Source organism: Hylobates moloch, unplaced genomic scaffold, assembly GCF_009828535.3.
Source record: "Hylobates moloch isolate HMO894 unplaced genomic scaffold, HMol_V3 SCAFFOLD_7, whole genome shotgun sequence".
Classification (NCBI taxonomy): domain Eukaryota; kingdom Metazoa; phylum Chordata; class Mammalia; order Primates; family Hylobatidae; genus Hylobates; species Hylobates moloch.
The window spans coordinates 83823361-83839751 of NW_026652282.1; the positions used below are offsets into that span (position 1 = coordinate 83823361).

At 45.3% G+C, this 16391-nt stretch overlaps 1 protein-coding gene across 2 annotated transcripts in view; it reads right to left on the reverse strand.

Moving 5' to 3' along the window:
- Positions 1 to 525: 525 nt before the first annotated feature.
- TRMT2B (tRNA methyltransferase 2 homolog B) overlaps positions 526 to 16391 on the reverse strand; it is a 33038-nt gene continuing 17172 nt past the window's right edge. For both annotated transcript variants that reach the window (XM_032757271.2, XM_032757270.2), the window contains exons 7-12: positions 5020 to 5166; positions 3525 to 3619; positions 2653 to 2867; positions 2037 to 2138; positions 843 to 962; positions 526 to 629 (exon numbers count right to left, since the gene is read on the reverse strand). In XM_032757271.2, the coding sequence (XP_032613162.1) occupies positions 526 to 629; positions 843 to 962; positions 2037 to 2138; positions 2653 to 2867; positions 3525 to 3619; positions 5020 to 5166 (783 nt within the window). The remainder of the gene's footprint in view (positions 630 to 842; positions 963 to 2036; positions 2139 to 2652; positions 2868 to 3524; positions 3620 to 5019; positions 5167 to 16391) is intronic.

A 16391-nucleotide genomic window follows, 5' to 3' on the forward strand; every position in this document is an offset into this window, starting at 1 on the left:
GATTTTTAACACATTTTTTTTTTTTTGAGACAGAGTCTCTCTCTGTCGCCCAGGCTGGAGTACAATGGCGTGATCTTGGCTCACTGCAATCTCTGCCTCCCGGGTTCAAGCGATTCTCCTGTCTCAACCTCCCGAGTAGCTGGGATTACAGGCACACACCACCATGCCCAGCTAATTTTCTGTATTTTTTTAGTAGACATGGGGTTTCACTGTGTTCCCCAGGGTGGTCTTGAACTCCTGAGTTCAGGCAATCCACCCACCTCGGCCTCCCAAAGTGCTAGGATTACTGGCGTGAGCCACCGCACCCGGCTGACACATTCTTAAATTTTGCACCCAAACTAAGTACCTGACTTGCCTCATCCCTGACCCAGCCCTGTAATTGAGTCTTAAAGGTGGTATTTTTTTTGTTTCAGTTTCTTTACACTTCTCATGACTTGAAAGCTCAAATCACTTTCCAATTGTGTGTACAATAAGCATGAATGACTCTGATAACCAGAACAAAAAATTTTAAACAGAAGTCAAGACTTACTCAATGACATTCCTAGTGGATTCACCATGGAGCTTGCAGGAAACAAAAACTAGCGTGCGGATGGCCCTGAAGTTTCGAATGGCTTGAATCACCTTGTAATCTGAAGGAGGAAACACCTTGCTATTAGTATAATTAACTACCATGGTCTCTGTTATCACAAACTTCCAACTGACCAGAACTCAGGATTGATTAGAAATAGAGGGGAAACAGGTTCAGAGCCAGCCCACTGGGAGCACCCGTAGCATGGTGTGGAAAAGAAGAACCAAAGTTGGTGGACAATACTGGGAACATCAAAATAGCTGTTCATTCTTACGCAGTCCGGCACGGGCTGGGTTCACCACAGCAACAATTGACTGTCCATCTTCCTTTGACTTTAGCAGCCCAGGCAAAATCTTCTCTGCTTGACCAGTGTGAAATTCAGAGTTGGTGATGCCTATGGAAGACAGGCCCACAGGACATAACTCAAGCCCAGCAGTAGGGGAAAGCTTCAGCTTCACAGAAATGCACAGGAGCCAAGGGCTCTGCCATCTTCCCTTTGGATCTAGCATCACTCCAAGTAAAGAGGAAAGAAGTGCTTTTGGACAGACCCTCTTCATTTTTTCCAAAGTACTTTCCCTTGGAATATCTCAGTAAGCCTTTCAGATTGAGCAACTAGTGTTTACATTTTTTTTTTTTTTCTCCTGCCACGGAGTCTCGCTCTGTCGCCCAGACCGGAATGCAGTGGCGTGATCTCGGCACACTGCAAACTCCACCTCCCGGGTTCAAGCAATTCTCTGCCTCAGCCTCCCGAGTAGCTTGGATTACAGGCGACTGCCACCACGACCAGCTAATTTTGTATTTTTAGTAGAGACAGGGTTTTACCATCTTGGCCAGGCTGGTCTCGAACTCCTGACCTCGTGATCCACCCGCCTCAGCCTCCCAAAGTGCTGGAATTACAGGCATGAGCCACCATGCCTGGCTATTTTACAACTTTACAACTCACATAGCATGCAAGGACCTATACTGAGAACCTTGACTTTTGCTCAAGTGCTCTTCCTACTATATCAGACATTTTCACCAAATGCCTCAGGAGCTTTCTGTAGGTGAAGTAGTGAGGGCAAGATGATCTATTTTCTATATTGCAGTTTGACAGAAGACTGTGTTTGAAGAAAAGGTTTTGTTGCTGAAAATATAGGTTGAAACCTATTGTATTATGCTATAAGGCCTCGTGAGTCTAATGCCAAGGAGATTCTTCTTCTATTCTGTCCAGTTTTGCAACTTTTCTTCCTATCGGCTAGACATGTACCTTCCCTTGGGCTCCTCTTCTGGATAGGAAAAAAGTTAGATATTGGTACCTATTCCAGAAAACCATGAGGATCTATTTCAGAAAACCATTCTGACCACTCCAGAATTCCCTCCCTTCCTCCCTGTGGGTCAGGGATACAGTAGTTGCCTTTTCCCACACAACTTTCCATAGCACAGAAACAACTGCATCCCTTAATTTCTACACAGACTGTAAGCTGTGTACCATTGAAGGCTGCAGTCCATCTTGCATCCTCCACTGCCTGCTCCACCAATTCAATCCCAAGGACCCGAGATGTATGCTGAGCCAGAGAGAGGCCAATCACACCTGAAGAAGTAAAAGAGAATAAGAAGAAGGCATTTTAGGGTTTGGGTGTGGTAGTTTGTTTGTCTTTTGTTTTGTTTAGTTTTTTGTTTGTTTGTTTGTTTTAAACAGGGTCTCACTCTGTAGCCTAGGCTGGAGTGCAATGGCACAATCACAGTTCACTGCAGCCTCGACCTCCTGGGCTAAAGCAATCCTCCTGTCTCAGCCCCCTGAGTAGCTAAGACTACAGGTTCACACCACTATGCCCAGCTAATTTTAAAATTTTTTGTAGAGACAGGGTCTCACTATGTTGTCCAGGCTAGTCTCCAACTCCTGGGCTCAACCAATCCTCCTGTCTTGCCTCACAAAGTGTTGGGATAACAGGCATGAGCAACCACACTTGGCTGCAGTTTTAGGGTTTTAAACCAACAAGGTTATGCCTGCACCACTACCACTACCTCTCCCCGACCACCTCCGCAAGCTACAAGGGCCTTGGGAGCTGAGCAGCATGCAGATTCTGCCCTGGGCTTCCACTTGCCAGTTCCACAGCAGATGTCAAGAAGGATGGTGTCAGAGTTCACTCCAGTCAGCTCCCCCACAGTCCGATACAGCATCTCTGCACCAGCAGTGTTAATCTGGAAAAAGGCATCTGGAGAGATGCGGATCTTCAAGCTCAGAAGTTCTTCAAAGATGTAGGGTTCCCCAAACAGAAGCTGATAGGGAGACTGCTGATGGCTGCAACGTGTCATGGTACTGGAAAGGAATAAAAGAAGAAAGCATCTTGAGCTGCGAGCGGTGGCTCATGCCTGTAATCCCAGCACTTTGGGAGGCTGAGGTGGGCGGATCTCCTAAGGTCAGGAGTTCGAGACCAGCCTGGCCAACATGGTGAAACTCTGTCTCTACCGAAAATACAAAAATTAGCCAGGTGTGGTGGCACATGCCTGTAATCCAAGCTACTCAGGAGGCTGAGGTAGGAGAGTCACTTGAACTCGGGAGGCAGAGGTTGCAGTGAGCCAAGATTATGCTACTGCCCTCCAGCCTGGGTAACAGAGCGAGACTCGGTCTCAAAAAAAAAAAAAAAAAAAAAGAAAAGAAAAAAAAGCATCTTGAAATGGCATACCATCACATCCCTAGTGGTTGGGTAGACAGGGAGGCCCCAGCATCTCAGCTAGGAGACACAGTCCTTGCCATGGCCCTGAGAGCTCTGCAAGGGTTTCCCCCTCAGGGGATGAAATACCATGTGGACACTCTCACATCTACATTCCAGCCTGTGTTCCCAGACCCAGCTGGTGTACAAGGACCAGAACCATTTAGCCAATATCCTCCACCATCAATCAGCAACCCTGCATCAGCAATCCATAAACCAAGAGTCTGGCAAGCCATCAGCCTATTTGGCTGTCCCAGGTTTACCTTTCCTGGAAGTAAAGTGAGGTCAAGTCACAGGCTGCTCCAGGACCTCTGATGAAAAATTCCTTTACTATCTCCTTCTGAACATGGAGCTCCTCCTGCCCAGACCACAAAATTAGCAGTTAAGCAAAGACTCATCTCTGACAAATTTTCTCTCTAAGCTCTATAGTAATCAGCCCTGCAGTAGTCAGACGCGAAGACATTTCACAAATCTTATTATAAATAACACTTAACATAAAGCAGGTCAGACACGATGGTTCATGCCTATAATCCCAGCACTCTGAGAGGCTGAGGTAGGAGGACTGCTTGAGCCCAGGAGTGTAAGACAAGCCTAGGCAACATAGCAAGATCCTGTCTCTACAAGAAATCAAAAAGGCCGGGAGCGGTGGTTCACACCTGTAATCCCAGCATTTTGGTAGGCCAAGGCAGGCAGATCAGTTGAGGTCAGGAGTTCGAGACCAGCCTGGCCAACATGGTGAAACCTCATCTCTACTAAAAATAAAAAATTAGCCGGGCGTGCTGGCATGTGCCTGTAATCCCAGCTACTTGGGAGGCTGAGTCAGGAGAATTGCTTGAACCCGGCAGGCAGAGGTTACAGTGAACTGAGATCATGCCACTGCACTCCAGCCTGGGTAAAGAAGCGAGACTCTATCTCAAAAAAAAAAAAAAAAAAAAATTAGCCAGGTGCGGTGACGTATGCCTGTAGTCCCAGTTACTTGAGAGGCTGAGGTGGGAAGATTGCTTGAGCCCAGCAGTTTGAGGCTACAGTGAGCTTTGATTGCACCATTGCACTCCAATCTGGGCAACAGAGCGAGACACTGTCTCAAAATATAAAAAATAAAATTCTTACATAACTACAGAGAGCCTAAGTATTAGCTTGATACCAGGATATATTGCAATAAACCATGTAGGAACAATAGGGTTAAAAACACCAGGCATCAAAGGACCTGGGTTCAAATCCTAGCTTTGCTATTTACTGATTCTTTAACCTTGGGTATTTCTATGCCTCCATTTCCTCAGGTGTAAAATGAGGGTGACAATATCTTTCCTCCTGCCTACTTTACAAGTTTGTTGAGATGATCACATAAGAATACGAATGTTTTAACACAGGTATGTTTGAAAGCACCAAGTGCATGACAAATGTAAAGTACTATTTGGGTTATGAAATTCTGACACTGCAGTTTCTATTGAATTGGCATTTGGATTTGGAAGAGCAACTACTACCATGGGCAAAGTTCTTGTGAAATTACTTGGGAGTTCTCACGTGATAATTAACTTGGCAGCCTAGCCACAGTCTCTGTGGTTTGATTATGCGAGCAGTATGGTTAAATAGTATCCTTGCCATCTTCTCCTCATCCCTAACCCCTCTCCCCAATCGACACAAATATTCTGTGGATGTCCTGTTTCTGCTATATGCCCTGAAACTTCCAAAAAACCAGTTACAGTTATAGTTAGTAGTAGTAAAAGTTAAGGTTGCTTAACATCTTGTGAGGCTCACCTGACTTAATTTCTGGGGATGGAAAATGATGATAGCCATTGTGTGCCCTTGGCTATTGGTACGGACTGTGAGCTCACGCCAGTATCCACCTTCATGAAATACAAGGCAGGGCTCCAATGGAGACTGTCGAAGGAATACTTCATAGTACTAGGAAGAGAACCGAATTATTACACAAGCAAAACTAGCAAGTTTCACAGCTGTTTACTCATGCTAGGTGCTTGTCTGTGGTTACACTGTGTCCCCCCAAAATTCCTATGTTGAAGCCTTAACCACCAGTACTCAAAATGTGTCTATATTTTGAGACAGGGCCTTTAAAGAGGTGATTTAGTTAAAATGAGGTAGTGAAGGCAGGCCTTAATCCAATCTCACCGATGTCCTTTTTTTTTTTGAGCCAGAGTCTCACTCTGTCACCTAGGCTGGAGTGCAGTGGCACTGTCTCGGCTCACTGCAACCTCTGCCACCCGGGTTCAAGCAATTCTCCTGCCTCAGCCTGCTGAGTAGCTGGGATCACAGACGCCCACCACCAAGCCTGGCTAATTTTTGTATTTTTAGTAGACACGAGGTTTCACCATGTTGGCCAGGCTGGTCACGAACTCTTGACTTCAGGTGATCCTCCTGCCTCGGTCTCCTAAAGTGCTGGGATTACAGCCGTGAGCCACCGCACCATGCCTACTGTCCTTATAAGAGAAAATGTGGACACACAGAGACACCAAGGTTGGGTGCACAAAGAAAAAGACCAAGTGTGGACACAGCAAGGAGGTGTCTATGCAAGCGGAGGAGGGAGGTCTCAGCAGAAACCAAATCAGTGGAGACTCTGATCTTAGACTTCTAGCTTCCAGACAAGGAGGAAATAAACTTCTGTTAAGCCACTCAGTCTGCCCTATTTTGTAATGGCAGCCCTTGCAGACAAATACAGTGATATAAGAAACATGATTGACTGGGCACAGTGGCTCAAACCTGTAATCCTAGCACTTTGGGAGGCCAACGTGGGAGGATTGCTTATGTCCAGGAGTTCAAGACCACCTGGGCAACATGGCCTGTCTACAAAAAATAAAAAAATTAGGCCGGGTGCAGTGGCTCAAGCCTATATTCCCAGCACTTTGGGAGGCCAAGGCGGGTGAATCACTTTGAGGTCAGGAGTTCGAGACCAGCTGGGCCAACATGGCAAAACCCCATCTCTACTAAAAATACAAAATTTAGCCGGGCGTCAGGGCAGGCGCCTGTAATCTCAGCTGCTTGGGAGGCTGAGGCAGGAGAATTGCTTGAACCCAGGAGGCAGGTTGTGGTGAGCCGAGATCACGCCACTGCACTCCAGCCTGGGCAACAGAGTAAGACTCCATCTCAAAAAAACAGCAACAACAACAAAATTAGCCAGGCATGGTGACACACGCCTGTAGCCCCAGCTACTCGGGAAGCTGGGGTGGGAGGATCGCCTGAGCCCAGGTGGTCAAGGCTGCAGTGAGCTGAGATCTTACCACTGCACTCCAACCTGGGCAACCTCTGTCTCAGGAAAAAAAAAAAAAAAAAAAGAATCATGATCCCTGCCCTGTGACTTTACAGAGGATGCTATCAATTATATTCTGAACTGTAAGCTCCATGAAGCTAGAGTTATTTCCTTAGTCTGACATATGTGTTCAATAAATATTATTGAAAAATTGTATGAATGACTGAACAGGAAAGGTATTCTTATTTAGAACTTTGGTTTATTTATGGAAAATAATCTTCCCTTTCTGTGAATTCCTAATGTATTACTAAGCTGCTATGATTCCACTCTTACTTTTAATGTCCTGATATAAGCACATCATTTCTATATTTTTTCATATAACCTGGTACCAACTATATTATGGCTTAGTCAGATCCTCCATTTCCTCCTGGTATATACAAGTCAAATGCAATCCTGATTTAGTTGTTGTGATCTCAAAAATCCTTAAAGCCAATTGCTGCCATAACAGGAAACACCATCTGATTTACTAGGTCCTTTTGTTCTCCTAATGCATGTGTTCTGGGTTTGTTCTCAAACAAACCCCAAATTATGTAGTAAAGGGGGGAATTATACAAAAAAACAGTGCTACCTGAGAGGTAAGATCAATTAAGGTTGTACTTGATCACTTTTGCTATAATTTCATATAAGATGTCCTTGATTTTTACTCAACATAGTTTTCAAATTTTAAGGTTGGTGATTTAAAGAAAGCCTAGTTCCACTGGGCATGATGCCTCCCGCCTGTAATTCCAGCACTTTGAGAGGCCGAGGTGGGCAGATCATTTGAGGTCAGGGGTTCAAGACCAGCCTGACCAACATGGCAAAACCCTGTCTCTACTAAAAATACAAAATTTAGCCAGACATGGTGGCGGGCACCTGTAATCCCAGCTACTTGGGAGGCTGAGGTGGAAGAATCGCTTGAACCTGGAGGTTGTAGTAAGCTGAGATTGTGCCACTGCACTCCAGCCAAGGCGAGAGTGAGACTCCATCAAAAGAGAAAAAAGAAAGAAAGGGGAAGAAAGGGAGGAAGGGAAAGAAAGAGAGACAGAGAGAGAGAGAAGGGCGGAAGGGAGGGAGGAAGGAAGGGAGGGAGGGAGGAAGGAAGGAAGGAAAGAAAGAGAGAGAGAGGAAGGAAGAAAGAAATTCTGACTAGTTCAACTGTTGTTTCCTGGCTGGTTAGAAAGAAATGCTTTTTGGAAGCAAGATTCAAATATCATATAAAGCCTGGTGCAGTGTCTCTCGCCTATAATCCCAGCATTCTGGGAGGCCAAGGCAGGTGGGTGGATCACTTGAGGTCAGGAGTTTGAGACCAGCCCGGGCAACATGGTAAAACTCCATCTCTACTAAAAGTACAAAAATTAGCCAGGCGTGGTGGCACACACCTGTAATCTCAGCTACTTACGAGGCTGAGCAGGAGAATCGCTGGAACCCAGGAGGCAGAAGTTGCAGTGAGCCAAGATCACACCACAGCACTCCAGCCTGGGTGACGGAGCAAAACTCCGTCTCAAAAAAAAAAAAAAAAAACAGTCATATAGGCTCTGGAAGGATGGTAATTGAAAAACTGAGCTTGACCTAAAAGATAATGGGTAAATATGAAATGCAGCTTCTCCACTGTATGACCTAGGGTCTTGGTTTCTTCACTGTAAGGTGGAAACTGAAACTCCTATTCTTATACGGGAATGCTTAAGTAAGTATTAAGATTAAAGGGAACTTCTGGTTAAAATAACGGAATATTCCACCTAAAATAACAGAATACTCCACCTAAAAATCCTACTAAATGAAAATCCCACTAAAATGAAACAAAGGAATTAAAAAGGCATAAGCTTATTTAGGTTTATTGTTTCCAACAATTCTCCCTTCTCTCTCCTGCACCATCATTGCCTTCGCTCAGTACTGGATCATTCCCATCAATATACTATCAGATTGCTTTTACTCTCCCATTTTAAGCAGAATAAAAAAAGAATCTTCTTGACCCTATATTCCCCAACTCTGCTCCTCTTTGTCGTAAAACTAATCACAAGAACTGAACCTGTTCACTGCCTCCCATTCTTCTCCTTCTACTCACCCACCTGAATCAGGTCACCACTACTCCACGAAAACAGTTCACATTAAGGTCACCCCCGACCTCCTTGTTATGAAGTCCAATGGTCCACTCTAAGTCCTCACTTCCTTGACCTATCGGCAATCATTGGGCACAGGTGATAAGCCACTCCTTCTCTGTTTACTTTCTTCCTCTGGCTCCAAGGGAAACCTTACTCCTGTTTCTTTCTTTTTTTTTTCTCTTTTTCTTTTTTCTGAGATGGAGTCTCACTCTGTTGCCAGGTTGGAGTGCAGTGGCGCGATCTCGGCTCACTGCAACCTCCGCCTCCCAGGTTCAAGCGATTCTCCTGCCTCAGCCTTCTGAGTAGCTGGGACTACAGGCACACGCCAACAAGCCCGGCTAATTTTTGTTTTTTTTTTTTTTTTTTTTTTTTTTTAGTAGAGACAGGGTTTAACCATATTGGTCAGGCTGGTCTTGATCTCCTGACCTTGTGATCCGCCCACCTTGGCCTCCTAAAGTGCTGGGATTACAGGCGTGAGCCATGGACTCCTGTTTCTTACAACCTCACTGACTGTTCCTTCAGTCTCCTTTACTGGTTCTTCCTCTTCTTCCAAACCTCTTAAAATAAGAGTGCCCCAGGGATTGGTCCCTGTTCCTCTTCACTTTTCTGTCTATGCTCATTCCCTTGGTGATCTCTTGCCAGCCTCATAATTTTAAATGACATCTACATGCTAACAACTCCCGGATTTCTCTCTCTTGAACCCCAGTCTAATATATCCAACTACTTAACATATCCAGTCAGATGTTTAATAGGCACCTCAAATACAACATGACCAAAACTGAACTACTCATCTCCTCCAACCCAAATCTGCTCTACCAGTCTTTCCAGTCTCAGTTGACAGTAACTTCATCCTTCCACTTGCTCTACACAACACACCTAGGGCCTTTTTTTTTATATTAAGGTATAATTGAGATATAAAATTTGCACTTGTTTTTATGCAAGTGCAATTTTGATGAGCCTGGACATATACATATACCTGGGATACCAACCCCCACCAGCCAAGGTACTAAACACATTCATTACCTCCAAAAAATGTCCTTGTTGGAGCCATTTTTTACTTCTTGCTCTTTTTTTTTTTTTGAGACGGAGTGTCGCTCTGGTCACCCAGGCTGGAGTGCAATGGTGCGGTCTAGGCTCACTGCAACCTCCGCCTCCTGGATTCAAGTGATTCTCCTGTCTCAGCCTCCCCAGTAGCTGGGATTACAGGTGCCCACCACCACATCCGGCTAATTTTTTTATTTTTAGTAGCGATGGGGTTTCACTATGTTGGCCAGGCTAGCCTCAAACTCCTGACCTCAGGTGATCTGCCCACCTCAGCCTCCCAAAGTGCTGGAATTACAGGCATGAGCCACTGCACCCAGCCACTTCTCTCTGTCTCTTATACCTCTCATTCAATCCATCAGGAAATCCTGTTGTTCTACCCTCAATGTATATCCATCTCCACTGTTACCACTGATCGATCTACATCATCTCTCACCTGGATTACTGCTGCACAGCTTCTCTCAGTTGGTCTCCCTGCTTCTATCCAACCACGCCCCCACCAATAATCCATGCTCAACACAACAACCAGAGTGATCATTGAATCATATCATGACATTCCTCCCTCACCCCATCAAAACCTCTGCTGGTTCCCCATTTCATTCAGAATGATGTGGTTTGGCTCTATGTCCCCACCCAAATCTTATCTCAAATTGTAATCCCCACATGTTGGGGGAGTGGCCTGGTGGGAGGTGATTGAGTTATGGGGGTGGACTTCCCCTTGCTGTTCTGGTGATGGAGTTCTCACAGGATATGGTTGTTTTGTTAAGTGTGTGGCACTTCCCCCTTCTTCTCTCTCTTTCCTGCTTCACCACAGTAAAATGTGCTTGCTTCCCCCTCCACCATGATAGTGTGTCCTGAGGCTTCCCAGGCATGTGGAACTGTGAGTCAATTAAACCTCTTTTCTTCATAAATTACCCAGTCTCAGGAAGTTCTTTATAGCAATGTGAGAACAGACTAATACACAGAATAAAAGCCAAAGTCACTACCATTAACTCTCACCTCATCTCCTACTATTCTTCCTCTCATTTGCCTGGGTCTACTGTCAGTTCCTCCAAAAAGCCAGCCACACTCTCATCTTGAGGTCTTTGCAATAGCTCTTTCTTTTGCCTAAAATGTTTTTCCCTCAGACCTTTGCATGGCTGACACCCTCACTTCCTTTAAGTCCTTATTCCAGGGTTTCTCAACATCAGCACTACTGACATTTGGGGGCAGAAAATGCTTTATTGTAGGGGGCTGATCCATGCATTGTAGGATCTTTCATTTCATTTCATTTTCATTCATTTCTGCTCAGAAAGAACAGAGCAAGATTCTTTCTCATAAATAAATAATAATTAAAAATTAAATTAAATTAAATTACAACCCATACTTCCTCCAGCCCCCAAAACTTCTTATCCTCCTTACTCTATTTTTTCCCATGGCACTTATCACCTTTCAACATATCACATGATTTACTTATTTTTTTAAAAATCTGTCTCCCTCACAACTAAAGTTTAAATTACACAAGGGAAGGGAACTTATTCTCTTCATTACTGTATCCTAAGCATCTAGAATAGTGCCTTGAACTTATAGGGGTGCAAAAGTACTTGTTGAATAAATAAATGAAAGAACAAAGATAATGGGAGAGAAGACAACAGAAAAGCAAACTCAGTAAAATCTCAGAAGATGGACAGCAGAGTGAAGTGACAAGTGACTTAGCAAGGTGAAGGAAGCCACATCTGGAGTGACCACAGAGGGGGACCTGATAAGTCAAAAGGCTTATCTGCTCTACACAATCCTGGTAAGGCTCACACCTAAAGGTGCAAAATACTGCAGGAAGCTGAGATGCATGACTAAACTCAGGGTTTGGCTAAAAAGTCTAGATGCAAAACTGGCAAATGTCGGCCAGGTGCAGTGGCTCACACCTGTAATCCCATCACTTTGGGAGGCTGAGGCGGGTAGATCATTTGAGGTCAGGAGTTTGAAAGCAGCCTGGCCAACATGGTGAAACTCCGTCCCTACTAAAAATACAAAAGTTAGCTAGGCACAGTGGCATGTGCCTATAGTCCCAGCTACTTGGGAGGCTGAGGCACGAGAATCGCTTGAACCCAGGACGTGGGGTTTGCAGTGAGCCAAGATCACACCACTACACTCCATCCAGCACGGGCGACAGAGTGAGACTTTGTCTCAAACAAACAAAAACTGGCAAATGTCTTCATCCTACCAAAAACTTCCATCTTCCTCTACCAGGAGACTGAAGATGTTTTTCTCAGGAGAAACTGAACCCATCAAAGTTCAGAACTTGGAGATACCAGGCACATTGATGGTGGCAGAGAGACGGAAGCAGGAAAAGCCTATACAGATCTGCATTCTTTTTTTTTTTTCAGATGGAGTCTCGCTCTGTCGCCCAGGCTGGAGTGCAGTGGCGCAAACTTGGCTCATTGCAAACTCTGCCTCCCGGGTTCAAGCGATTCTGCCTCAGCCTCCCGAGAATCTGGGACTATAGGTGCCTGCCACTGTGCCTGGCTAATTTTTGTAGTTTTAGTAGAGATGGGGTTTCACCATGTTGGTCAGGCTAGTCTCAAACTCCTGACCTTGTGATCCGCCCACCTCGGGCTCCCAAAGTGCTGGGATTACAGGCGTGAGCCACCACACCCAGCATAAATCTGCATTCTTAATGGTGTGAGATCTGGGCCCCTTTCTATACCTCATTCCAGAAGGCCAGCAGCCAGGCAGGAGATTTGGATATAATTCTTTGTAGGAACTGAATAACCCCAGAGAAAATAACTCAAGAGACAGAGACATGGAAGACTTGTCTGCAAACACCAGCAGTAAATCCAAGAATCAGTAAACCCACTCAAGATGAACTAGTAACTGGTCAAAGCCTCACTATTTTTTTTTGACACAGGGTCTTGCTCTATCGCCCAGTTTGGAGTGCAGTGGCACCATCTCAGCTCACTGCAGCCTCGACCTGCTGGGTTCAAGCAATCCCCCTGTCTCAGCCCTGCAAGGAGCTGGGACTACAGGTGAGTGCCACCACCCCCATCTAATTTTTTTTTGTATTTTTAGTAAAGACAGGGTTTTGCCATGTTGCCCAGGCTGGTCTTGAACTCTTAAACTCAAGTGATGCGCCCATCTCGCACTCCCAAACTGCTAGGATTACAGGCATGAGCCACCGCACCGGTCCTAAGGCTTCATTCTTAAATATGAACAGCCAGCCAAGTATTACCAGCTATTTGGTTAACACCTCCATTATAAAAGACAATGCCCAAAACAAATACACAGGAAAAAAATCCAGAAGAAAACAAACACTTCAAACAGGAAAAAAAGCAAATAGAGGCTGGGCACGGTGGCTCACGCCTGTAATGCTAACACTTTGGGAGGCCAAGGTGGGCAGATCACCTGAGGTCAGCAGTTTGAGACCAGTCTGGCCAACATGGCAAAACCCCATCTCTATTAAAAACACAAAAATTAGCTGGGCGTGATGGCACATGCCTGTAATCTCAGCTACTCGGGAGGCTGAGGCAGGAGAATTGCTTGAACTCGGGAGGTGGAGGTTGCAGTGAGCCAAGATTGCACCATTGCACTCCAGCCTGGGCAACAGGAGCAAAACTCCGTCGTACAAAAAAAAAAAAAAGCAAATAGAAAGATAAGTTAATGTCACATTACTGAAAAAGAACAGAATGCTATACGAAAGGAGCAATTAGGGAACAAGAAAAACCTTTTGAAAATTAAAGACACAATGATAGAGACAAATTCAATAAAGCTGTTGGTATGTAGGTCAATAAAATTTCACAAAAAGAACAAAAAGGCAAAGAGATGAACAACAGGAGAGAGAAATGAGCAGAGGATGACAGAAGCAATCCGTGCGGTCCCCAAATCTAACAGGAAGAATAGAGAGCACACAGAAAATGAGGGAGAGGGGGCCAGGGGTGCCTATAATCCCAGCACTTTGGGAGGCCAAAGTGGGTAGATCATTTGAGGTCAGGAGTTCGAGACCACTCATGCCAACCTGGTGAAACCCCGTCTCTGCTAAAAATACAAAAATTAGCCAAGCGTGGTGGCAGGCACCTGTAATCTGAGCTACTCGGGAGGCTGAGGCAGGAGAATCACTTGAACACAGGAGGCAGAGGTTGCAGTGAGCTGAGATCACGCCATTGCACTCCAGCCTGGGCAACAGAGTGAGACCCTCTCAAAAAAAAAAAAAAAATCAGGGAGAGGGGCTGGGCATGGTGGCTCACACCTGTAATCCCAGCACTTTGGAAGGCCGAGATGGGCAGATCACAAGGTCAGGAGATCAAGACCATCCTGGCTAACACAGTGAAACCCCATCTCTACTAAAAATACAAAAAATTAGCTAGGCCTGGCGGCACGCGCCTATAATTCCAGCTACTCGGGAAGCTGAGGCAGAAGAATTGCTTGAACCTGGGAGGCAGAGGTAGCAGTGAGCCAAGTTCGCACCACTGCACTCCAGCCTGGGCAACACAATGAGACTCCGCCTCAAAAAAATAAATAAATAAATAAATAAAATACAAAAAAATTAGCTGGGCGTGGTGGCTGGTGCCTGTAATCCCAGCTACTCGAGAGGCTGAGGCAGGAGAATCACTTGAACCTGGGAAGTGGAGGTTACAGTGAGCGAAGATCGCACCATTACACTCCAGCCTGGGCAAAAAGACTGAAACTCTGTCTCAAAAAAAAAAAAAAGACTAGAGACCAGCAAAAGAAGGCCCAGGATAACAGCCATGCAGAAGACAGGCTGGGCCTAGGATAGCAGACTCCAGGAAAAAGGTCTTCAGAGAAAAACTTCAGCTGAAGCTTTTGAGATATGGAAAATATTGATGAATATCTGACAGATCTTATAAAGCATTGGGGAAGAAATTGGCGGCCAGGCACGGTGGCTCACGCCCGTAATCCCAACACTTTGGGAGGCCAAGGTGGACGAATCACCTGAGGTCAGGAGTTCAAGACCAGCCTGGCCAACATGGTGAAACCTCATCTCTACTAAAATTACAAAAATTAGCTGGGAGCGGTGGTGGGCCCCTGTAATCCCAGCTACTTGGGAGGCTGAGGCAGGAGAATTGCTTGAACCCAGGAAGCGGAGATTGCAGTGAGCCAAGACCGCGCCATTGTAATCCAGCCTGGGCGACAAGAGCAAAACTCCAGGTCAAAAAAAAAAAAAAAAGAAAAGAAAAGAAATTAGCAATCAGCTTACAGAAAATGAAGCAGGCTGGGTGCGGTGGCTCACACCTGTAATCCTAGCACTTTGGGAGGGCAAGGCGGGCGGATCACTTGAGGTCAGAAGTTCTAGACCAGCCTGGCTAACATGGTAAAACCTCATCTCTACTAAAAATACAAAAATGGGCCAGGCGTGGTGGCATGTGCCTGTAATCCCAGCTACCCGGGAGGCTGAGGCAGGAGAATCGCTGGAACCTGGGGGGTGGAGGCTGCAGTGATCCAAGATCTCGCCACTGCACTACAGCCAGGGCGACAGAGCGAGACTCCATATACAAAAAAATAAAGAAAGAAAGAGAAGAAAGAAAACAAAGCAAATGGAAAAATGAGGTAATTATTCATGCCAATAAAAACAAAAAGATGCAAAATACATTATACTATTAAATGTAGGACTACGCAACTATAAAAAAGTCAAGTATATTATTCTGTGAAAAAAAAATCAAGATGCAGAACAATGTTTATAGTAGGCTGCCTTTTAACTATGAAAGGGGGGGAAGATATAAATATCTATTAACATTTTCTTTTTTTTTTTTTTTTTTGAGACAGAGTTTCGCTCTTGCTGCCCAGGCTGGAGTACAATGGCATGATCTTGGCTCACCGCAACCTCCACCTCCCGGGTTCAAGCGATTCTCCTGCCTCAACCTCCCAAGTAGCTGGGATTACAGGCATGCACCACCACATCCGGCTAATTTTGTATTTTTAGTAGAGACAGGGTTTCTCCATGTTGATCAGGCTGGTCTCGAACTCCTGACCTCAGGTGATCTGCCCGCCTCGGCCTCCCAAAGTGCTGAGATTACAGGTGTGAGCCACCGTGCCTGGCCTACATTTTTTTTTTTTTTTTTTTTTGAGGCATGGTCTTGCTCTGTCACCCAGGCGGAGTGCAATAGTGTGATCTCGGCTCACTGCAACCTCTGCCTCCCAGGTTCTAGCGATTCTCATACCTCAGCCTCCTGAGTAGCTAGGACTATAGGCGTGCGCCACTACGCTCGGCTAATTTTTGTACTGTTAGTAGAGATGGGGTTTAGCCATGTCGGCCAGGCTAGTCTCGAACTCCTGACCTCAAGTGATCCACCTGCCTTAACCTCCCAAAGTGCTGGGATTACAGGCATGAGCCACCATGCCTGGCCTACATTTTCTGAAATCAGCAAAAATAAAAAAAAAAATTTTACCCATGGCAGGGAGGGAACTGGGTAGAGGGGTCAGAGGTGAAAGCTAGACCTCCCTGAATATACCTTTATTTTGTAGACTTGATTTTGGAACCTAGTAAATATTTTTTAAAAGTATAAAACAAAATTTAAATTTAAAAAAATCTGTAAAATTTGAAAGTAAAATGGAAAAAAAAGAACCTGTATATCAAGTATCCAGTTAGTGGCTTAACTACAAAGAGTGGAATTATTTCAAGGGACACAGTAATTTGACATAAAGAACTAGAAAGCGACCAGGCGCAGTGGTTCACACCTGTAATCCCAGCACTTTGGGAGGCCGAGGTGGGTGGATCACTTGAGGTCAGGAGTTCAAGACCAGACTGGCCAACATGGAGA